At 43.0% G+C, this 25,052-nt stretch overlaps 1 protein-coding gene across 5 annotated transcripts in view; it reads right to left on the reverse strand.

Moving 5' to 3' along the window:
- The window catches only part of DNM3 (dynamin 3), a 301,949-nt gene that overhangs the window by 175,095 nt on the left and 101,802 nt on the right, over positions 1–25,052 (reverse strand). For 4 of the 5 annotated variants that reach the window (XR_012640541.1, XR_012640540.1, XM_074960899.1 and 1 more), the window contains exons 11-14: positions 21,270–21,356; positions 18,867–18,937; positions 4,978–5,026; positions 2,951–2,980 (exon numbers count right to left, since the gene is read on the reverse strand). Coding sequence is in view for 3 of the 5 variants with exons in the window: in XM_074960899.1 (XP_074817000.1) it covers positions 2,951–2,980; positions 4,978–5,026; positions 18,867–18,937; positions 21,270–21,356 (237 nt within the window). In the remaining 2 variants the exon portion in view is untranslated. The remainder of the gene's footprint in view (positions 1–2,950; positions 2,981–4,977; positions 5,027–18,866; positions 18,938–21,269; positions 21,357–25,052) is intronic. The other variant, XM_074960900.1, reaches the window with a different exon arrangement.

Below are 25,052 nucleotides of genomic sequence, written 5' to 3' on the forward strand. Positions count from 1 at the left end.
AAACTTGGTGTCTGAAAAATGAAAAAATTTGGGGGGCGGATATGAGAGAGAGAGAGAGAAAGAGAGGAGTGTGTGTGTGTGTGTGTGTGTGTGTGTGTACACAAATCAGAAGGAAGTCATTTTGCAGATAGTTTCAGCTGCACAAAAACAAATCATATCTGCTCTCTTCCCTCTCCGCCATTTCACATTGGTAAACAGGAAAGCAGGATCTGATGGACAAAGGACAGATTTTTGTGAACTGCTTCACAACTTTACAGTTCCTTGCATCATTTAAGAGATTTCTGATTAATAAAGTAGAACAAAATATACTATGACTAAGTATTAAATAAGCGTGAACAGCTGTGCTAGCCACTTTTCAAAAGTAATGTTTGAGAGGTCATTTTAAGACTGACTGTCATTTGAACTGGCTGGGAAAGTCAGGGAAAAGAAGTGTGTGCAAATCTGAAGGTCAGGCACTGTAACAAGACAGAGGCATAAACAGGAGTTATTTGCTGAGTTAGCCATTATTTAAACAAGTAACTACACAATAGTTCCACTGAAACAATGGTAGTTGCATTGTAACTCCTAACACTGCTGCTTTAGCTCCCAATACTTGCAGTACAAAATTGTGTCACATCAGCACTGTCAAATTGAGGTAAGAATTATAACAAAACAGGGGTGAGGCAACACCACAATGGATTTGTTTCTTAGGTCAAATGTGAAAAGTTCGCTCACACTATAGGCCAGTAGGGAATAATATCTTGGAGGAAATCAGGTCAGCTTCCAAGGATGGAAAACAGAACTAGTGAATGACTTGGATGCAACAGGTCCTTTGCAGTTGATTCAGAAAACAGTAGCAATATTGACTTGTCCTAGTGTAATTTCCCTGCTTTAATTAGTAGAGGGCAAGGGTCAAAATATTCAACATATCTTCCATCATGTCTCATGTGATCTTTGAACATGGAGATGAACCAGGTGGACAATACTTAATTTCCAAAGGTTCCACCTCTGGGAGACTGCTTCCAGAATTAACACTGCTTTGGATGAAATCACTGTATATTGCATCATATGACTGGAAATGACACTGACAATTTCAAAAAGTACCACCTTTGACAGATAACTCAGCCTTTGATGAAACAAAGAAAGAGAATATTCACCCGTTAGTTAAGCAAAGCTTGGGGTAATGATGTAAATCATCATGCATTCATACATGGTGCAGGTTACAGAAGTAGAGGCCACAAAGTACAGCAGTAGATCCAAATTCTCCTTAAGTTTCTGGTTTGGGCTCATTATAGAAATAGGACCAAGTTATTACGTCCAAATTGTCTAAAAATAACTTGGACAACAATTTTGGATCCAAGATTCAGATTTATGACCTTCTCCAACTGTAATGGTTACTCCATATGGAGCAATATTGTATTTTGCCACTGAAAGTATCTTACATTTTGTTCTATTTTAAAATCCTATATATGATCTATCATCTTCAAATCCTCCCACATTGTGTTCTTAAATGATTGAATGTTTGATGCAAATGACACCTTTTGAGCTGTAAGATCTATTAGAAGTGGGATTTTTACATTAAAATGACAATGTTTAAAACACAAGTTTAGTCATGGTGACAAAAACCACAAATCTCACCACACAAAATGTACAGTTAAGAGTTGGTCAGTCTTCATGGCCCAGATCTTGCTAGAAGCACTATGTAAAACAAAGTGTTACACTGATTATTTTATGCAGATGGGAAGACAGACTAACCTGTGGCTTAGAAAGAAACCTTGTTGAGTCAGGCCAAAACCTCAGACGGTAGCAAAAAAAAAAAAAAAAAAAAAAAAAAAGCCAAAGATTAAGCACAAGAAGATAAATTAGTAGAGGGGAAAATGAGCAAAACTATACTTCACAGAACTGGGTATTATGCATTTTTCACAAAAAAGATGTCTATTTCTGATATGTGAAATAATTCTCTATATTATCATTATTCAAAGCATATTACAATCAAGTAGGAAACCCCAATACCAGTCTGGATTAGTTTAATGATCTTTCCAACTGCTGTTAGAGTCAGTTTTGTTTATGCCCTGTTGCCTTACTCAAAACTGAATATCATATTTATTTTAACTCAGTTTATAATGGTTATTGGTGTAATTTGGCAATATAATGACAAACTGGAATTAAATATATCCATTTTCATTATACAGGTCTTATCAAAGAACATGTCATATGGCACCAAACAGCACAATCGACTTTTACCACTTATATCCACCTGTCACTGAATTGGAAGAGTGGCTTGTTATAGAATTAACTCCTAAATGTTTAGAAAATAACTTACGATTAATAATGTAAAATGTATTCACCTAATATTTGGTGGAAGAATTGATAAAGTAAAAATCTATCCTGTGACACACTGATCCTCCTACTGCTATGAAAAAAATGCTACGAAAGCTCTAGTGGTTTAAAATTTGTATCATTTTTTCTTTGAATTGTGCTTGTTGGAAAGGACTTTATGAGTTGTGACAGAAGGCATCTGTAAACAGTACATCCATTTAAGCAATAATTGATATTTCCCGTACTATAATTCACCTACCTTTCAAGAGGCAGAGCCTCCATATACTATAAACATCAAATAAGAAATATCCAATTTTTCCAATGATATAGTTTAAAAGGACATTGTTCATTAGTAAGTTTAGTTCATTTTAAGTCAATTTAATGAAGTAAGCTTAAACATAGATTTGGTTGAAAGCTTAACAACACTTTTTAAGTTGTACTAGTTCAGACTTGTAAGTCACAGCAGGTTAGTGGCAATGAAGGGATGAACTGCAATTACATTTCATTGAGAAGGTGTTAAATGTGAAACAGTTTCAAGGTAAAAAAAATTTAGTAGCTAGCATTAATTAAACTAATGAGTTAGAGACAAACTTTGCCCTTTGAGAAGCTAAATGAAAAAGCAACAATAAAGCTTACAAAACTTAGCTCGTACAATTTGCCGTGAAGGCGGTAGATTGGCTCCCTGAAATAGCAAAGAATTATAAAAATAAAGTTTTATTTCAGAAACATTTTCTCAGTTCAGAAGTCATTTTGTCAAGCTCTTCTCACTTCCAAACAATTAAGGTAAATCAAACAGACTTTTGTTTTGTCTTATCGCCGAAATAAGTAAGGTTCAGCAGTCTTTTTACCAAGTTACCAATTTTGAGCTTTTTCTTTTAAAGCCAAAGTTTTGTGGGGTTTTGCTGTTTTGTTTTGTTATTTTGAGAGATAAAATACAGTCACTAGGACTCAGGAATAGTTACTCCAATTTGTATATTTCTGGGACATAACAGAATTGGGTGGTTTTCCTTCTATAAGACAACCCCAAAGCAGATATGATTATGGCTTTGTCTACACTGGCAATTGAACAACAAAACTTTTGTCTTTCAGATGTCAAAAAAATACACTCCCAAAAGACAAAAGTTTTGCTGACGGTGCTCTCCTACCGACAAAGCTAACCCCACTCTTTGGGGGTGGAAGTTTTTTGTCAGCAGGAGAGCCGAAAAACAGCGACCACACTGCGCGACATTTAGTAGCACTGCTCTAGCGACAAAGCCATGTCACTAAAAGCCGTGTAGTGTAGACACAGCCTTCGTGTTTGACACGTGTTCCTGCAGTTATTGGAGACGGAAGTCTCTCTCTTTGGAGCCATTTCAGCCGTTAGACCTTTCAGTTTTGTTTTGTTTTTAATCTTACCTGGCATGTAACTCCAAAACACATAGAAGAGGGTCAAGCTCTGGAGGTATCATTGCTTCCAGACTTTCCAGAAGCTAATGGACTATTTTGGCCAACATTTCAAAAACGAGTAGTGATTTTTGGTGCTTGTTTTTTTGGGCACTCAACGTGAGACACTTTAAAGAGGTCTGATTTTCAGAAAGAGCTGGGTACTTGCCTTCTGCAAGTAAAGCTCCTTTAAAGCATCTCAAAATCACCATCCAAAAATGGAGGCACCCGTCAATACTGGTCACTTTTGAAAAATCTTTGCTTTTAACTTTTCATTGTAATGTTTAATGCAGGAGCAATTAGATGCGAGAACAACATGCAAGCAAATAACCCAGATTAAAGGAAGTTGACTTCATTTTATTTTGACTATCCAAAATTGAAACCATCACAAATGAACACTGAGATACCATGATGTTTTTTTTACATGTTTTGCTTAAAAGACAAACACTCTGTGGAACCTTAGAAATATACAAGAATATATATTAAGGCTGGTTATATCAATCATCCTTAGTGTTTTAACTTAAAAAGAAAACAGAAATTGATCCTCTAAAGTGCTGAGCACCTTTAACTTGCAGTGGAAGTTGAGGGTGACAGCACTTCTTCACGGTATAAGCATCTTGCAAGCATGTACTATACATAAAAAGAAACAGCCATCTAATTTAGTTAATGCCATCTCAGCAAGAGTGCTATTAGTCTGAGACCACCAATCAGCTTTGTTTCTTCAAAATGAGACTGTGGTATGTAATCAACATTTTTACGAAGTCAACTGAAAATTTTCAGCAGAGATAAAGACAAGCCTGCTTTTGCATACCGACCTGTCCCTTCACTGTGTTATCAAGCTGTGCACATGTGTGAACTAGTAAACTATTATACAACTGAGAGCAGGTATAAAACAAGTACTCTCATGGTATTGGTCTTTGAAATCATTCACAAGTTTGAGCTTAATGAAAACTAAATATTTAGGGACAACACAGGAAAAAATTCTGGGTACTTAAGGGCATCAAGAAGGAAACACTGAAGAGCAGTCCAGTTAGCAGCAAAATTATTAAAAGTTATAGCTGACAACCCTAATGAAGATGTCAGCTGGTTCTGAAAACTTAAGTAAAGCAAGTAAAAAAAAGATGCATTTTATATTATGTATCAAGCAAAACTGGAAACTTATAAATTTACAGCAAAAAATAAAAGATACAGCCCATAAAATCAACAACTGAAGTTCACTTATACATGCAATTATCCATTCTCTTATCAGATGCCTACCTGAGTTCCAACTGCACTTTTGTTAACCTGACTGCTTCGTTGTTGGGCACTAAGAAAAGCAAAGAGAAAAGTTACGTTGAGGAAATTTAAGATGAGTCCTTGAGCAGCATGCTTTGGAAATAAAATATAAAAATTTATAAGCCCAGAATCTGAGGTTAAAAAGAAACACAATTCAGTCTCAAATTCACAAGCAAACTCAGTTCATGTAAACTTCTATTTACAGAAAACAGATCAGCACAAACAGATTCTTATTAATCACCTAATCTGTAATGTACATTGCACTACCATAGTAAATAACCCTTTGTGTTGACTTACATGTCTGATGAGGTTACTAAAGACATAAAAAGTTATGGCTCATCTGTGCACACATGAAATCTTAGGCAATATAAATATTAAAAAGGGGCAAGAAAAAATGAGTCACTTTAGTTCTTTAGAACATTGCAGCAAAATCCTCCCACACCCCATAGGTTCTCGAAAGGCCTAGCCTAGCAGCTCGTTTTGGATATTATTCTAATTTTTATATGTACTTTGAGGATGTAAATATAAAATGAGGGATGAAACCATCACAAAAGGTGGTTAAAAAGCTGGAATCTTACACCAATGCAGCACAGTTTAAAAGAAGTTTTGCTCAGTTTCTGAATTTTGCTAATCCCATTACTGAAATGAAACTCTCCTCTCTCACAAAAATGCACAAGTCATGATAGCTACAAAGTTTAATTCTAAAGGCATTTATATTGCATGATACAGCGGCAGCAAGTTTTGTTTGGAGACTTCAGGATTAAATTAATTTGTCCCTTTTCAACAAACATTAGTATATATTGCAGATCTGCCACAACCACTGCTTTGAAAGTAGGAAGGAGAATAGACATGAGTAAGTTAATTCCAGGCAATATCTGTTTTGATCCCAGATAAGTGGCCTGATTCTGCAGCTGGTTGGTGCAGAATGGCCATTCCACAGATTGGCTGAAGAGTTGAGCCTAAGCTTGCCAACTTTGTAATATTTAAAACCAGACACTCCAGCAGGAGTGCTGGAACCTTCCCTGTCCCACCCCTTCCCCCAGGCCTCACCCCGACCCGCCCCTTCTCCACAGGCCCTGCTTCTGCCCTGCCCCTTTCTCCTGACCCCAATGCAGGTAGGGGGTGGCCCTGGCTGAGTAGGGGCTGGAACAGGTGATGACTCATCGCCTCCCCTGCCTGCAGTGACCAGATGTTGGGAGTCTGGTCAGGAGATCTGACTGGGCACCATCAGGTCCCCTTTTCAGCTGGACTTTCTGGTAAAAAACCAGGCAGCTGGCCACCCTAGTTAAGCCCCTATGCACTGATCCTGCAAACACTTTACTCAAGTTAATAGTCCACTTGTTTTCAGTGGGCCTACTCACGAGTAACATTACTCACATGCATGTTTGCAGAACTGGGCCGCTAGTCAATAACCCAGATATCTGGAGACGTGTTGATGTTTGGTTAGTCATAGTGCCTCCTTTATTGTATTCATCAAGCATAAATGATGGTTAATATTCTACACACACAAAATATGAAGTTAACCCATCACAGACAAATAGGTTCTGAGTTACTGTCTCAGTAGCACCCATATAAATTTGCACTAGGAAATATCATTCCATCTTCACTTTTACATGAAACTTTCCTATCTGCTTGTAAAAGATAATTAAATAGGAAACCAACATCACATTAAAAAAGAAGAGCCACTCTAATTCTTTTAATTTCATAACGGTCCCTAAAGTTAAGAAAATAAGGTCTGATTTATAGTTTGCAGCTAGTAAGGAAAAGGCCCCAATCAGCAAATAAAAGAAAGCCATGAGACTAATGAGTAGTATTACCTATTACTTGCAGTGGGGGCAGGATGTATGGTTCAGAAAGTAACAAATAAAATAAAGAGCTGCGGTAACACGACAAAAAAAATGGTCTTAAAAGAAACAAGCACAAACCTTCCCACTGTTCTGTTAGTCAGCAAGAAGGAGAAGAGATAGGAGGCCTTTGGAAGAAAGGAGATTGGAAATCTTCTGGATTAATACTAAAAAGAAGGGTGAATCGTCTCAGATGGGTTTTTAGTTGAAGTCAGTCATTGGCAATGACTTCACCGCTGTTTGCAAACTCTTAAAGGGTTCATTGCTAATACCTGCCTGACCAGGTTGGAGCTGACCAAGATGGGTCTAAAGCACCACTGGGTTTTGCCCGTTTGGAAGCATCTTGATCAAATGCTGAAAATGTTCAGGTGTAGTGACTGCTTATTTTTAGGCTGTTAAGCATGTTTAGAGCAACTGTATAAAATACTATTTGGCCTTTGGACTTAGAGGAATTTATGGTTAAATTAGTGCCTGGTGGTTTCCCATATTAATGAGAAATATTATTAATAGTTTCAACAGCCACTCTTTCTTAAGCACAGTGACTGGCTTTTTGTTTACCTAGATTAAAAAAATATTGTTCACTGAAGAAATCAATATATATGGCTGTGTTTGGAGAGATTAGATAAATATGGGTTAGAGCTGAGCAAATCAGAATTTCTATCCTGCAGTAAATTCCAATATTTCACCATTTGTTTTCCTCCCAAATAAGGACTTTACATCAAAATATCAAAATTTTTCCTTAAAGTTTTCAGAAGATTTTGGTTCTGAAACGATTCATTCTGACATTAACTGAAAAGAAGTGTTTTGACATTCCCAGTCCAAAATGTTTCATTTGAAGTTAATTTGACATTAACCTGCATGCTTAAGGTATAGTGGTGTCCCATTGCTCTGATTCTTCCCTGTGGGCCAGTCACCCTGGCCAAACTACATCTCCTGCAATGTACCATAGTCCTATAATTCCCATGATTGACCATGAGACTCCATTAGAGGGGAGGCCATGGTGCATCATGGGAAAGTATAGTCTGGAAAGCTTAGATTTTGCAAAAACTGCATTTAGGCTTCTATAGTTAAGATCCTTCTTGTCTCCTTAATAATTTCTGACAGTAGAGATGCTTACTGACAACTGCACTTATCAAAAAATATAAGTGTATTGCCATTTTCAGGTCTATGTATACCAGAAAATGGGTTTTGAAGCTACTATCACAACTCAAAGTTCTAAGTCACTGGACTCATTGAGGTGTACTTTGAGCCACCCCTGGCACAGGTACTTAGGTTCTTCCCAGTGATCGAACAATCCATTTCTTTCCAGCTGGGGGCAAAAATATCCCTTTAAAGGTAATCAGTGAAAGAGAATAAGAAGCAGAGGTTCCAAACCTTCATATCTTTGTGGAGAAAAGGGTGGATGAGTAGTATTCCATTAAAACATACCTCTTCCAAGGGTAACAATTGAACATCAGTAATTCTCTACAACGTTTATACAAAAAAAAGCAAGACTACAATATGCTGTGAAAAACAAACTGGGTGAACATAGCCTGAGAAGTAACCATTTCCTTTGTTTAATATATGGATAGGTAGTATCCCCACAAAATACAGCAGAGGGTAAAGGAAATCCAGGGGCATCCCAAAAGAAATAAAACTCTTGGGGAGGGAGACGGGCACCCTAGTTCCAGGAATATATTGTGTAACACTGAAAAGCCAGATTGGATTCATCTCGAGATCTGATCTAAGCAATAATACTAGAATAATGTACAGAACACTGGTAATTTGTTTTTCAGAAAGGTTGTGAACCCATTCTAGAAAGATATCATAGAATAATAGGACTGGAAGGGACCTCAAGAGGTCATCTAGTTCAGTCCCCCGCACTCATGGCAGGACTAAGTATTATCTAGACCATCCTTGAGAGGTGTTTGTCTAACCTGCTCTTAAAAATCTCCAATGACAGAGATTCCACAACCCTCCCTAGGCAATTTATTCCAGTGCTTAACCACCCTGACAGTTAGGAAGTTTTTCCTAATGTCCAGCCTAAACCACCCTTGCTGCAATTTAATCCCATTGCTTCTTGTCCTATCCTCAGAGGTTAAAGAGAACAATATTTCTTCCTCCTCCTTGTAACAACCTTTTGTGTACTTGAAAACTTATGTCCCCCCTCAGTCTTCTCTTCTCCAGACTAAACAAACCCAATTTTTTCCATCTTCCCTCACTGCTCATGTTTTCTAGGCCTTTAATCATTTTTGTTGCTCTTCTCTGGATTTCACCACTTTGTCAACGTCTTTCCTGAAATGTGACACCCAGATCTGGACACAATACTCCAGTTGAGACCTAATCTGCAGAGTAGAGAGGAAGAATTACTTTGTGTCTTGCTTTCAACACTCCTACTAAAACAGTGGTCTCCAACCGTTTTACGCCCAAGATCACTTTTTGAATTTAAGGGCAACCCAGGATCTACCCTGCCCCTTCCCCAAGGCCCCGCCCCTTCCCCAAAACCCTGCCCACTCACTCCATCTCCCCCCGCCGCTCTCTCTCCCCCACCCTCACTCACTTTCACCGGGCTAGGGCAGGGAGTTGGTGTTCTGGAGGGGGGGTGGGCTCCTGGCTGGAGCCAAGAGGTTCGTAGTATGGGAGGGGGCTCCAGGCTGAGCCTGGGACAGGGACTTGGGGTGCAGGAGGGGCTATGGGGTGCTGGCTCTGGAAGAGGGGTTGGGGTGTGGGCTCCCGCCGGGTGGCGCTTACCTTGGGCAGCATCCAGGCAATGGCACAGCAGGGCTAAGGCAGGCTCTCTGCCTGCCCTGGCCCCACGCCGCTCCTGGAAGGCACCAATGCGCCCCTGTGCCCCTTGGGGGTGAGGGACAGGGAAGACACGTGGCTCCACATGCTGCCCCACTCTGCAGGCACTGCCCCCGCAGCTCCCATTGGCCACAGTTCCCCATTGCTGGCCAATGGGAACTGCAGGGGTCAATGCTTCCCAGGGCTGCGGGGGCATGCTGGCTGCTTCTGGGAGCAGCATGGGGCCAGGGCAGGCAGGGAGCCTGCCTTAGCAGCAGCCCCACTATGCCACCAGAGAGCGCGATCAACTGGGAGAGTCTCCAGGATCGACCAGTTGATCACGATCGACTGGTTGGTGACCACTGCGCTAATAGATCCCAGAATGATGTTTGATTTTGTTTGCAATAATGTTACACTGTTCACTCATATTTAGCTTGTGATCCACTATGAACCCCAGATCCCTTTCCGCAGTACTCCTTCCTAAGCAGTAAATTTCCCATTTTTTAATGTGTGCAACTGATTGTTCCTTCTTAAGTGGAGTACTTTGCTTTTGTCTTATTGAATTTCTTCCTATTTACTTCAGACCATTTCTCCAGTTTGTCCAGATCATTTTGAATTTTAATCCTATCCTCCAAAGCACTTGCAACCCCCTCCCAGCTTGGTATTGTCTGCAAACTTTATAACTGTACTCTTTGTGCCACTAACTAAATCATTGATGAAGATATTGAACAGAACTGGACCCACAACTGATCCCTGCAGGACTCCATTTATATGCCCTTCTGGGTTGACTGTGAACCACTGATAATTTCTCTCTAGGAATAGTTTTCCAACCAGTTATGCACCCACCTTATAGTAGCTCCTTCTATGCTGTATTTCCCTAGTTTGTTTATGAGAAGGTTATGCGAGACAGTACCAAATGCCTTACTAAAGTCAAGATGTACCACATCCATAGCTTCCCCCCATCCACGAGGCTTCTTACCCTGTCAAAGAAAGCTATTAGGTTGGTTTGACACAATTTATTCTTGACAAGTCTATACTGACTGTTACTTATCACCTTCTAGGTGTCTGCAAATTCATTGCTTAATTATTTGCTCCATTATCTTTCCTACTAGTGAAGTTAAGTTGACTGGTCTGCAATTCCCTAGGTTGTCCTTATTCCCCTTTTTATAGATTGGCACTATATTTGCCCTTTTCCAGTCCTCTGGAATCTCTCCCATCTTCCATGACTTTTTGAAGATAATCACTAATGGCTCAGGCATGGTCTACAGTACACGGTTATTTCGGAATTAGCCAAGTTACTTCGAAATAAAACTGATTCCGTCCACACGACCAAACCAGTTTTTTCAATTTAAAGGGTTCTTTAATCTGATTTCTGTACTCCACCTCAGCGAGTAGAGCTAAAATAGAGATCGCAGTTCCGGGTTACAGGTACTGTGGACACAATTTGATGTTATTGGCCTCTGGGAGCTATCCCAGAATGATCCCTTGTGACCGCTCTGGACAACACACTCAACTCCGATGCACTAGCCAGGTAGGCAGTAAAAGCTCCGTGAACTTTTGAATTTCCTGTTTGGTCACTATCAGCATAGGTGACCATCAGCATAGTCCACCATCACAGGCGACCATGCAGAGTCCACCATCACAGACAAGCTCCAGCATGGTCCGAACGGGAGATACTGGATCTCATCGCATGTTGGGGAGACGAATCTGTTATGGCAGAACTACGTTCCAAAAAAAGAAATGCAAATACATACGCTAAAGTCTCCATGGCCATTACGGAAAGAGGCTACTCCAGAGACACAGAGCAGCGTCATACAAAAATCAAGCTCAGGCAAGCATGCCAAAAAGCCAGGGAGGCGAACGGGTGCTCTAGGTCACAGCCCCATACATGGCACTTCTACCATGAGCTGCATGCAATTATGGGGGGTGACACCACCACTACCCCACCACTGTCCGTGGACACCTGTAAGGGGGGAGTAGCAAGGAGGATGAGTTTTTGGAGGCCGAAGAGGAGGAGGAGGAGGTCAGTGCACAGGCGGCAAGTGGGAAATCCGTTTTCCCCCCTAGCTAGGAACTATGCTTAATGCTGCAGCCAATAGCCTCCCGCTACTCCCAAGGCAGGCTCCTGGACCATGACCCTGGAGAAGGCACTTCTGGTGAGTGAGAGCTTGGTCGGAGCCACGTGGTGTGGGGGGGAGGGGGAACCCAGCTGAGCTGGGCTGTTCGCGTTTAGTTTAAAGGGCTCATCCCTACTCAGAGCATCATCGGAGCCACGCGGTGGGTGTATGTGTGTGTGTGGGGGGGAGGGTGTTGTGTGAAGTGATCATCCCAGAGAGCCCGCAGGCCCTCCTTTATATGGCAAACCCACCAGGCATTGCTTGCTATGGGAAAGGGGGCCCGGCAGTTTGAAAGCATTGAAATGAATGCGGAAGAAGCAGAACCCCACGTACCCCTAGGGCTTACCATGGCTGCCTCCACGTTGAATTCTGTTGCCCGGCTGCATGTGGTGGCTTACTCACACCAAAGTGGCAGGCACTTCAGTATAAGAGGCAAAATGCAACCTTGTATAGAAAGAACATGTGTTGCATACTATGAATTGCCTGTTTCACTGAGAAAGAGTGTCCCCTTTGTTCTCTAAAATGTATCTTTTAAAATACCACCCTCACTTTTTCTCCTCCCGCAGGTGTAAATGTTTCAACGAGGCCCCTATCTACTCCGTCCCAGAGGCTGGTCCAGATTAGAAGGCGGAAAAACGAACTTGGGACGACATGTTCGCCAAGCTCATGCTGTCCTCCCACACTGATAAGGCCCAGCTGAATGCGTGGAGGGAAACAATTGCGGAGTCGCGTAAAAAGTGTTACATAAATACGAAGAGAGGAGGGACACGCACGATGAGAGCAGGCAGGATGCTATGGTCAAGCTCATGGGGAAGCAAACTGACATGCTCTGCTGTATGGTGGATCTAATGCAGGAAAGGCAGCAAGATCACAGATTGCTGCTGCAGCCCCTGTATAACCACCCTCCCTCCTCCCCAAGTTCCATAGCCTCCTCACCCAGATGCCCAAGAACATGGAGGGGGGGTGGCTATGGGTACCACACAGTCAACCCCAGAGGACTGCACAAGCAGCAGAAAGCTGGCATATCCGAAATTTTGATTTGGTTTCTGGACTTGTCCTTCCCTCCTCCTCCACCCCCTAACCCAATATCCTCCCCCCTGTCTAGCTTCTGATTTCTCTCAATGTTTTGTGCAATAAATAATAAAGAATGGTTTTTAAACAATTGTGAGTTTATTTCCTTTCATATATATATAGGGGGCGGGTAACTTTAAGAGAAAAAAAACACAACTGTCACACCATACTCTGGCCAGTCATGAAAGTGGCTTTCAAAGCTTCTCTGATGTGCAGCGCAGATTGCTGCGCCCTGTTGTCTAGCTGTGTGAAATTGGACACCAGACGAGTTGCCTCAACCTCCCACCCCACCATAAACGTCTCCCCCTTACTCTCACAGATATTGTGGAGCACACAGCAAGCAGTAATAACAGTGGGAATATTGGTTTCGCTGAGGTCTAACCGAGTCAGTAAACTGCGCCAGCGCGCCTTTAAATGTCCAAATGCACATTCTACCACCATTCTGCACTTGCTCAGCCTGTAGTTGAACAGCTCCTGACTGCTGTCCAGGCTGCCTGTGTACGGCTTCATGAGCCATGGCATTAAGGGGTAGGCTGGGTCCCCAAGGATACATATAGGCATTTCAACATCACCAACAGTTATTTTCTGGTCTGGGAATAAAGTCCCTTCTTGAAGCTTTTGAAACAGACCAGAGTTCCTGAAGATGCAAGCGTCATGCACCTTTCCCGGCCATCCCACATTGATGTCGGTGAAACGTCCCTTGTGATCCACCAGTGCTTGCAGCACCTTGGAAAAGTACCCCTTGCAGTTTATGTACTGGCCACCCCGGTGTTCCGGGGCCAAGATAGGGATATGCGTTCCATCTATCGCCCCGCCACAGTTAGGGAATCCCAGCACATTAAAGCCATCCATAATGGTCTGCACATTTCCCAAAGTCACTACCCTTGATAGCAGCTGGTCAATGATTGCGTTGGCTACTTGCAGCACAGCAGCCCCCACAGTAGATTTGCTCACTCCAAACTGATTCCTGACTGACCGGTAGCTGTCGGGCGTCGCAAGCTTCCACAGGGCTATGGCCACTCGCTTCTCAACTGTGAGGGCTGGTCTCATTTTGATGTCTTCGCGCATCAGGGCAGGGGACAACAAGTCACAAAGTTCCATGAAAGTGGCCCTACACATACAAAAGTTTTGCAGCCACTGGGAATCATCCCATACCTGCAACACTATGCGGTCCCACCAGTCTGTGCTTTCCGGGGCCCAGAATTGGCATTCCACGGCATGAACCTGGCCCAACAGCACCATGATCTCCCAATCGCCACATGCCGTGCTTCTAGGAACGTCTGTGTCCATGTCCTCATCAATATAGTAATCACGCTGTCGTCACTTCCTCACCTGGTTTTGCAGGTACTGCACATACTGCTGGATAGCGCGCGAGGTATTTACAATGGTCAAAACTGCAGGGGAGATCTGAGCAGGCTCCATGGCTATGGCGCCTGCATGGGTAATCCTGGAAAAAGGGCGTGAAACGTAGGACAGCAGAGCGGCAGCAGAAGAGGTGCTGTTCGGTTCACGATAGCTGAAAAAAGGCGGGAAATGTTGGTCTTCTGTAGCTTTCACAGAGGCGGGAACCCAGGACAGACATGGAGAATCTCGGTAGCACAGCAAGAGCGGGAGAGCAGAATTGGTGGTGGAAGCTGTGCTGCTCGGTTCACGATAGCTGAACAGAGTTGGCAGCGGAAGTGTTCGATGAGGAAGAGAAAGAGTAGATACTAGAGATTACATAGGAAGATAAGAGGAAATGCGAGGTGGATTCATAGTAGCAGGACAGCAGCGGTGCACCGTCAGCTGAAAGCAGTATGGTGTCTGCATGCCAAAAAGGCGCAAAATGATTGCCTGCTGTAGCTTGCACGAAGGTAGGAATGACTGATGACACACACCCAGAAACACCCGCGAGAATGTTTTTACCCCATCATGTACTGGGAGCTTAACCCAGAATTCCAATGGGTGGCGGGGACTGTGGGATAGCTACCCACAGTGCACCGCTCCGACATTCGATGCTAGCCTCGGTACTGTGGACGCACTCCGCCAAATTCACGCGCTTTAGTGGGGACACAGAAGACCGAATGTATAAAATCGCTTCCAAAAATTCGCATAGAATCATTTCTAAATAATTTCGTACTGTAGACATACCCTCAGATATCTCCTCAGTCAGTATTCTAGGACATATTTCATCAGGCCCTGGTGACTTGAAGACATCTAACTTGTCTAAGTAGTCTTTAACTTGTTCCTTCCCTATTTTAGCCTCTGAACCTACCTCATTTTCACTGGCATTCATTACATTAGATGTCCAACTGCTAATAAAATTTTTATTGAAAACTGAAACAAAAAAGTCATTTAGCACTTCTACCATTTCCACAATTTCTGCTATTGTTTTCCCCTTCATTGAGTAAGGGGCCTACTCTGTCCTTGATCTTTCTCTTTATGTCTCAAGCTAATTGAATCCCGTTTTGTGCCTGGGTGTTTCCAATTTTGTCCCTACATATTTCTGTTATTTGTTTATATTCATCCTTTGTAATTTGACCTAGTTTCCACTTTCTGTAGGACTCTTTTTTAAGTTTCAGATCATTGAAGATCTCCTAGTTAAGCAAGGATAGTCTCTTGCCATACTTCCTATGGTCCACTACTTTCTTCTCTAAGGCTGCACTTGTGTGTCCACTACTGATTGACCTGGTCTGTCTGCAATTCACTTTTTCATTCCTGCCACATAAGTTGCCACCAGATATGTTTTGTGGAACACTGCCCAATCCTGTGTCTTCAGGGCTTCCAAATACAAGAGGAAAGATTTGGATACTTTTTGTGATAAACATTAACCTAAAAGTCTTCAGAGCATTCATGACTATCCTCATCTCCAGAACATTCATGTGCAGCTGCTATTCCTGAAGACCAAGGATGCTGGAAGAGGTGACCCTTTGTATCAGCTCCCCACCCCAGGAACAAATATACCTGGTCACTCAGTTTTGCAATGGAGAAAATTTGAAATCAAGACTTCATTGTATCTATCAGGCCAATCTTTTGCTGCATAGAATCATAGAATATCAGGGTTGGAAGGGACCTCAGGAGTCATCTAGTCCAACCTCCTGCTCAAAGCAGGACCAATCCCCAATTTTTGCCCCAGATCCCTAAATGGCCCCCTCAAGGATTGAACTCACAACCCTGGGTTTAGCAGGCCAACGCTCAAACCACTGAGCTATCCCTCCCCCCGCATGGCTCTTGCTGATCCAGCTGACACTGAAAATCCTTTCCCTTATGACATGGACCCTATTCCAGAGCAAGAAGGCTTTGAGTTGTGTTGAGTCAAGTAAGGTCCTTGTACTCTCCAACTGGTTTCTGGGAACAAGCTAGGACATTGATTAGTTTATCTTAAGCCCTAGAGGCACCAGCATACCAATAGAAAGGCACCGCTTCTTATATCCCTTCCAGGTTGCTAACCAGAAAGAGAAAAAAAACACACAGTCCTATCACTATAAATACACAGTCACTACCACCAACTGTAGCTCATAGCAATCCCTTTCCTCTAGGAGAGGTACAATTGTTCTCCAAAACCCAATTTTGAATTTTCCCTTAACCAGTTACCAATGGAAGTCTAACATTCAGGACAGCCTCAAATCCTCCCTTTCTTTTGACCAATAGCACAGGCTCAATGGCATCCTTTTGTCAGAAGGGATTAGATTTACTGTATCTTCTCTTCGGGATGCTGAATTACAGCACATTCTGAAAGGGAGAAATTTGTAATTCTGAGACGTATGTGTCCAAGAATGGTTTTGCATAATAAATGGACCCTAGTCTCCCTCTAATAGTAAGAGAGTACAAGTCAGGCTGGTTAGTCACTCCAGAATTGAGAAACCTAGAGTTTTCTTCCAGAAGGAAGGCAGAATGAACTGACTTTGCACGCACTGGGCACCACAGAATCCAGAGCATATGTATGTGCTGGTTTCTTGGCAGGTGCTTTCCCTAGAAGATAAAAGGAGGAGGAGGGGAGGATAACCTGAGAGAATGAAGGACAGATTTAATTACCTCAGCTTTAATAAGACTATCATCCATTTTCCACCCCATCTTCAAAGTTTCATGGTCCTGAAACTACTGGTGAAACCATCATACAAAGGCTAAATGCAACAATGTGTCTGCAAGCATCAGTGGCACTATCACCAAAGGATAGCCATACCCTGTCTTTTTCTACTCCCTCAAGTCAATTTCTTACAAACTCTTTGCTCCACACCCTTGGAGGCGGGGGGTAGATGGTGCAAACCTTCTTCCACAGCTTGAACTGGTGTTTTCCCAGATAGAACATGTACTGTTGTTCCCAAAGTGAGCTGACAATATCACAGATTGAAAAAATCTGGGTCCAAGGGCATCCTAACCTCTGGAGTCATGCTATGGCACCATCATGATTGCGGCTGCCTCCACCACCACCATAATCTTTTGGAGAGGGAGGGAGAAATAAGCTGAGGATATCCCTCCATTTTCCAATAACCATCTTGGAGACATCCAGAGTGGCATGAAGCTGCAGCCAAACCTCACCAACTGGTCGAGCCTAGGATGGAAGAGGGGCACTTGCTACATCATCTGCGAATGAGACCAGACACGTCAAAATCACAGCCTTGGGGTTTTCCTGGATTGTCTGCACATCAAAAGAAGAAATCTTAACAATCTTTTCAATTAAATGGGAAAAAGGGTCAGCCCATACTGGAGAGAATTATCTTTCTTCTCTTCCCTCGGAGATAAGTTCATGGCTTCTGTTACTATTATCCTCTGTATCCAAACAGCAGTCCTGCTCATTTTCAGCAGTATCACTGTCATCCTAAGCAGGCAGTGCAGTGAGTACTATATCAATGCTGCTAAAATCTGTATTGGCAACTGTGTACCAATGCTACCAGTAACGGCTGCACCAAAGGCATCTGTGCATCAAAAGCTGTCTCCAGAGACACACAGTTCCAGGTCAAGAGGCTAAGCTGGGCTGGATTTGAGACCTCTCAAGGTTCCTTCCAGCCCTACATTTCTATAATTCTATAAGAAGTGAGAGACAAAGTTTCAGGTCAAGAGATGCATTTCCAGTGAGCCCTGAAATCAGGCTAGGTAGGACAAAGCAAGATAATCCAGTCTAGACCTATAGTAAGGGGCACAGTCAGGTATTAAGTGTTCTGAGGGTGAGCCTCTATGTAATGGGGTGTCCATACCACACTAGGCCTGAGTAGGAAAAAAGGGCCAATTAACCCCATGGCAGGCTGCCCCTGGAGGAGAGTCAGGACCGGCTGAGCTGAAGAGATGAAGGAGATGAAGCCCAGCAGGGCAGGGGCAGGCTGAGCTGTATAAAACCAGGAAGTAGAGAGCAAGAACGGGCAGCAGGAAAGAACTGGGCACAACTCCCTAGAGATGATGGCAGTTAGCAAAAGACAAGGAGGAATCCCAGGAGAAGTACGCCCGGGGATCCTGCCTGAGAATAAAGACGCTGGCAAGAACCTGGGGAGGGGTGAAATCGCCACACGAAGCAGAGGAAGCTCCAGTGGTAACCCAAAAGGGGCGGGGGCATAAGACAGAAGAGAGGTAGGAAAGAGCCCGGGGAAAGAGTAACAGGGTCGAAACTTGCACAGACTGCAGTTGCTGCGTGTAGGGTCCCTGGGCTGGAACCTGGAGCAGTGGATGGGCCTGGGTTCCACTGCCAGCCACTGGGGAAGTGGCACAGCTGGGGCAGTGGACTGGAAGACTGTCTGAGATGGTTCACCCAGTGGGACTTTGATAACACAGAAGAAGAACTATAGTGACCTGGCCAAAGGGCCAAGCCACAAAGAGGAAGTAACCTGAGTCCAGAGAGAGAGAGACAGACAGACAGACCCACCCACCACAGGGTGAGCTACTGAAGACATCAATGGGACGTCAGACTGGTTGAGAGCTAATCCCCAGATGAACCACCAGGAGGTGCCCAGCAGTGAAGAGTGAACTGCATTACACGCTATTTTCATGTGTCAAGGTTGGCAGGAGGCATCTCTACCATTCTAAATGTTTCAGGCTATTTTTTCCTTAAATCGTAAGAAGGGGAAATTAACAATGGATCTGTATAATAAAGTCTCTGTATACATACTTTGCAAAGCCAATGAAGTCTTCATGGTTGGTATTGATGTAAGATACCTGGATATCAATTAGCAGCAGTACCTACCAGGAAGAAAAAAGGAAAAAGAAAATTTGAGTTTGCTGCATTATTGAATATTGTCTTTTATAATCATTCAGGCCAAAAGCAGTACTACCTACTATATCCCATATCTGTTTCTTTGCTTATTTAGAAAACTAGGCTATAATGGAACTATCAGTCAGCTACCTCCCTCAGCTTTCTTATAGTTGCCTCATTATCAGCTTCTGTAACATTTAATTAAGACTAACCATATCTAGCCAAAGGGGAGTTTAATATATAGCACAGATTCTAGCACTACATTTTGCAGGACAGGCAATATTTGGTCTCTTATTGCTACTATTACTACACCAGGCTAGTCAGGAACCTCTATGATGAATTAGGGCTCTATGGTGTTAGGCACTGTACAAACACGTAACAAGTCTGCCCAGTGAACTTACAGTTGATGTGTTGGACAGGATAAAACAGGTGAACGAAACAGACAACAGGGGTGGGCTAGTGGATGAAGTAACAAAATGAACAGTTTAGCAAAACAGAGGTTTCAACTTGCTGCTTGAGTAGCCTTGATCTGTTGATTTCTTGGTGTCTCAGATAATTGGACTGAAACGTCATGATCTAATTAACCTGGAAATATCTTAAAATACACAAAGACACCCACCTCGCCCCCGCAGCCTTCCTAAAGTGTGGACCAGGACAGTGCAGAGGGACCATGACCCCGTTTTCCTCCTGCCATCTTTTCAGATGCTTGCTCCCCAGCAGAGATCAGGAGTGAACCATCCCTGTGCTCTGAGGAATGCAGGGACTGCTACAATAGAAGGCCCTTGCTCAACCATGCAAAGAAGGGGAAACGGTTTTTTGCATGGCTCTCCTCCCCTAGCAAAAGCCTCACGAGTTGAGGGCACGGCCCAGCCACCGGTGTTTAACTGCAGTGTAGACATCCCCGAAGTGTGTAAAATGACATAATTATCAAAACCTCTCCAAGTCTATGCCTCGGGGCAACAATTTATTATTGCCAGAACACAGTGGATAAGAATATTTTGATGCATAGGCCCCAACTATTAAAAAAAAAAAAGAATAAAAACTAATAAGAGTTTTCATTTGATAAAATAATGTAATGTGACCTTCCTACTAGGATACCAGTCTCTCTGTATCCAACAAAAACCACTATGGAAAAAATAGTTACTTCTAAGTAAAGCCTTAACTACTGAATGCCTTATTGTGCCTGGGCATTGCATCAAACAGTCCTCTTCACCAAGTCCTATACCACTAGACTACACAATTTTGCTCCTTTTCTTGTGTAATTGGTTTTTCTCATGAAGTCCAATATTATTTTTAAACCCCTTTCATTTCACCAAAAATGAGTACAATTGCCACTGCAGAGCTCCCAGAACACTGTACGCCACAAAGATATTTTATTTTTATTCCTCAAGGGGGAGATTTTCAAAAGGCAGAAGGGAGCTCAACTTCAACTGAAAGTCAATGGGAGCTGAGTGGCTCTGGCTTGGGCCTTCTGAACGTCTCCCCAGTAGCCTGACCGATTTTAATACAGTAATTGTTAACAGCATAAGTAAATGATAGGTACATGTATCACAGTCACTAATTTTAACATTGTCTGTGCCTGGACTCTCTCAGATTTGTGTACAATTTGAACAAAAAGAAGTTTGAAGCTCTCTAAATTCACATACATAGGAAGCTGATATTTTGTGCTCATCTCTGAGCACATGAGACGGAAACAAGAAAAGAAAAAAGGGAGCAGTTATTCCAAGTTACCTGTATCCTTTTCTTCCAAAGTTTGGAAAACTTGGTTGGGTTGATTAAAAGCTCCCCCAAGGCACAAGATCAATAACTTGTGTGATTAAGACTTGGAGTAAACATCTATAATATTGACTGAGAGGAAGGGAACAGGATACCATGCAGCGCTCTCAAGCTCCATAGGACCCGAGGCTCCTCAAGGCTCCATGAGAAGCCAGAGGGCTGTTATAAATTAGGTCAGCTGCCAGTAGCCCCAGAGGGCTATTATGGTTGCAAGGGATTGTCCCTTTTCCTTGGCCATGCCCCATCCACTGTCTGCAAGTGGGATTAGAAGAGGAGCTGTTACTCCAGTTCAGCAGGTCATCTACATTTTCTGCTCCCATCTGCGACTGGCAGACTAAATTAGGAGCCTTTGGAACAGCACTGGTCTCCTTCCCTCTCTTCTCTAGAACCTCTCTCCATTCTCCACCTTTCCAACATCTAATACGTCAATGTCTGTTACACTTTCGACACAAGCAATTTACCATGGTTAAGGCTTTTCAAAAATGGTGCAGGTCCTTCATCACTCTCAATTCCCGACCCACCAGATTTCATGTTTATTCCCACCTGTTCCTTGGTCTTCTCCTCTCTGTCTCGAATGTGGCCAGCAACAATCCTTTCCGTTTCCTCACATAGCCTTGGATAGGTCGCCAGCTGTAAGGCAAAATGGGGAGGAATTTAAACTTGCTGAGTGATGTTAAAAGGGTACATATGGAGAATCTACACTAGTCCCTGAATAGAAGTAAATTTTGTAAACACTAGTACTAAAGTTAACAAGACCCTATGAAGCATACTTACCAGTAAGGGTAGTTTAATACAATATGCACAGATCCATACTCTGGGAACTTGCATGCCATTTGCTTCACGGAATGCTCAAGAAAGTAGTGTCCATTTTCAGTGTATGCTCCTTTGCAGAACTGAATGTTTGGAATGAGAGCATACATGGAACTGCGGCTTGAAACCATTGACTTCTATTCACTTAATCCAAATCTATGTCAAATGACCCCCTGAAAGCCACCCTCCAATCTGGCAATGAGCACCTCAAATACCTGAGAGCTCTTAACCCACAACAGGACCCAATGGCAGCAGCTCTCCCACCTTGGACTGGAAGACTTCAAGAGCTCGTGGACTGCTGCAACCAAGGAGAGACGTACAAGATGTAAAGCTAAAAGCAGTGCACATTCATCTTCAAGTGTTTTCACCTGTGGCACTTGCGGACAGGACTGTAGGTCAAATATTCATCACTGATCTCATCTCAAGACCAACAATAAATGACTGTTACTCATCGATCAAACTCAATAGGAGACTCCATCATCATCAGTTTGATTACATGTGTCTATCTGTTCCAAATGGGCCAAAATGAAGGGAACAAAAGAACAGTAATCTTGCTGCAAGTTCACGGTGAAAATCTTTGCTTTTTTCTGGTTAGGTCATTATCAAAGATATCTATGATTTTCCAGAATGATGTGTTAAAGAATCTTGCAAACAATCAGCCAAAACAATTAGCCAAAATCTTTAGGCCAGCAAAGATTTCAGATGGTGGTGAAGAACCTCACCCTGATTCTCTGACAAGAGATATGAAAAAGCTGATAAAACACTCTTGCCTTTCTGCAGTCAGGTTCTTGTGTGCTGTTATGCCATCTTTTCGCTAAAAGAAACATAAGAATGAGCACACATTTCCTTCACTGTCTGATCCACGAAAGGGTGAATGATTACATTCATGGATTTCAGAAGGGGTCACCAGTTGCTGTTTTAGTGCTATGGACACCAGAAGTTGCATTTGCACATTGACTTGGCTAACCCTAATCTAAAACAGGAGCTGGCTCTTTGGGTGAGGGGGAGAACCTAAAAGACTTCCTCTAATAAAAGCTATGTTAGGCAGATCTCTCACTCTGTGCAGACTTAAGCAGTAAAGGCCACACAAATTGAAAATCCTTTAGAGAGTATCCTTCACTTAGAGACAGAAGAAAATAAATCTGTTGAGCTAAAAAAAATTCTTAAAAAGCAGAACATCCATTTAAATCCCCACTGCTTCAAGTCCATCGGAACTAAACTGAATGAAACAGATTACCAGACCCAAGGAACCAGATGGCACCTGCCAAAACCACACCACCATTGCAGACCCTAACACTGACTAGACAACTGTTATAACTCTCTCTCACTCTCTCTCAAAAAAGCAGTGTTTTTTTAAAAGCTAAAATACTATAATCATCAAGGCTAACTACTAATGATTAAAAACCTAAATTAAACCAGTGGTACTGCAAGAAAGGAAAAGAGGTCCCAGGATTTCCAAGCTCAAGTCTGCAGTAATCAGTGAAGAACTGAAAAGAATCAGGTCCATGGTTTCTTTATACCCCATCTCCAAACATTCAGATCCACCAAAGCAAGGTCTCTAGAGGGTTCCAACTTGGATGCCAATGGGGCACGTGCTACCCAAGAGCATAGGCGCCGACTCTGTGGGTGCTCCAGGACTGGAGCACCCACTGGCAGCCAAGCTCCCCTCCCTGCACCACCACCTCCTTCCCCCTGAGCGCACCGAGTCCCGGCTCCTCCGCCTACCTCCCAGCGCTTCCCACCAGTCCGCTGCCAAACAGCTGTTTGGCAGCATTAGCATGCTCTGGGGACAGGGGAGGAGCGGGAACATGGCACACTCAGGGGAGGAGGCGGGGCCGGGGACTTTGGGGAAGGGGTTGGAATGGGGGCGAGGCCTCATGGAAGGGGTGGAGTGGGGGTTGGTTGAGCATCCACCACAAAGAGGGGAGTTGGCGCCTATGCCCAAAAGTATGGAATCATCTGGCACAAAACTTCTCCCATAGATCCACAGGAACAGATCTGTTTAGAGATGAGGTACTCTCCGAGCAAAATCAATGAGAACTGTGTGCACATTCACAGGAATAACAATCATGATCTCTCATGCAGATAAGTAATAAGGATTTTACCCTTCATTTACATGTCATAATTCAACAGAAGACTAGAAAGAGGGCAAGTTCTTTGCATGCAGTTCCTATATACTAATATACAGACTGATGTTTCCATTAAGCTATGCGTGTGCTTACTCAAAAGAAACGGAACACACAGGCTACCACATGCATGCGCACGTCCTCCTGCCAGACTGCTCCTTCCAGCAGGCGGGAAGAGGATGCTTCAGTTCTCCTCTTTCTCCTGCAGCTGAATACTCTCTCTACTCATGGCTTTAGTATGTGCTCCTGTAAATTATTCCAAAGTTTCAGATTCCTAGAAGGCTCCACCATGTGGCACCTGCTGAGTCTCAAGGTGGTACTCATAGACCATGCACTGCAAATCATAGCTTCAAACAAGGTAACCAGTGTTATTGTTTTACTTGAGTGGATGTTTTCCCAAGTGGAACTTCCTCTGAGCCTTGAGAGGAGTGAAAAACTGAAAAATTGCCCTAATGGATTTAAGGAAAACTGTTTTTCTTCAACTTTAGTCAAAGAAATCCCAATCCCCGGGGTGGGATTTTCAGAAGGTGATTTAGGGGCTTAGGTGATTTAGGAGCTTAGGTGATTTAGGAGCATGTGTCCCAATAATTTTCAATGGGATTTGCACTCTTAAGTCACTTGGGCACTTTTGAAAATTCCACCCAAGAACTTTTTCTGAACCTACTGTTGAAATCCTGATGCTCTGAGTTGAGTGTGAGTATAACAACAAATCTTATTCATGCATCACAAGCAGCAAAGCTTGCCATTTTCACGCTCCCCAAAATCTTGATTCTGCCTTGTCATCCTACAGGAGGTGAGAGAGAGCACTTAGGCCTTGTTCTATAATCCTTTCGACCTCTAAGGTGCAATAACTGGCAACAGTAATGCTCTACATCAATTTTTTGTCTATTCTTTCTGACACCGTTTTTTTTAAAATGGGCTAGAGTGGGAGTAATACTAAGCTGCATTCCTTGGACTAAGTACTTGCGATGCCATCTTTCACTTAAGAATGGAGTGAGCATGAGCCCACATCTCCTGTATTTCCTTCCCTGCTGATCAAAGAATTGATATTTGCAGCGTTGGTGTTGGTCCAATAGAAGACATTACTTCACCAATGTTGCCTCCCCAAACAGAAAGTCCTAGCCAACCTAGATGATTGGGCAACCCTATTGTAGATCACATTCATGGAAAAGAAATGTAAGGTGATGTACATTGGAAAGAACACTTGACAGCCCACACACTTGGCTGGATCTAAACCATAACTGCTTAGAAAAAGATCCAGGCATCATTGAGGCTAGACATCTACTGTGATGTGGTTTGGAGGGGGCCTGCAGTTCCAACAATTCAGCAACTGTGTCAGCTCTTGCATTTAATGGATAAGGAAAAACCACCATTCTAAAACACCAAAGAA

Source organism: Natator depressus, chromosome 8 (assembly GCF_965152275.1).
Source record: "Natator depressus isolate rNatDep1 chromosome 8, rNatDep2.hap1, whole genome shotgun sequence".
Lineage (NCBI taxonomy): Eukaryota > Metazoa > Chordata > Testudines > Cheloniidae > Natator > Natator depressus.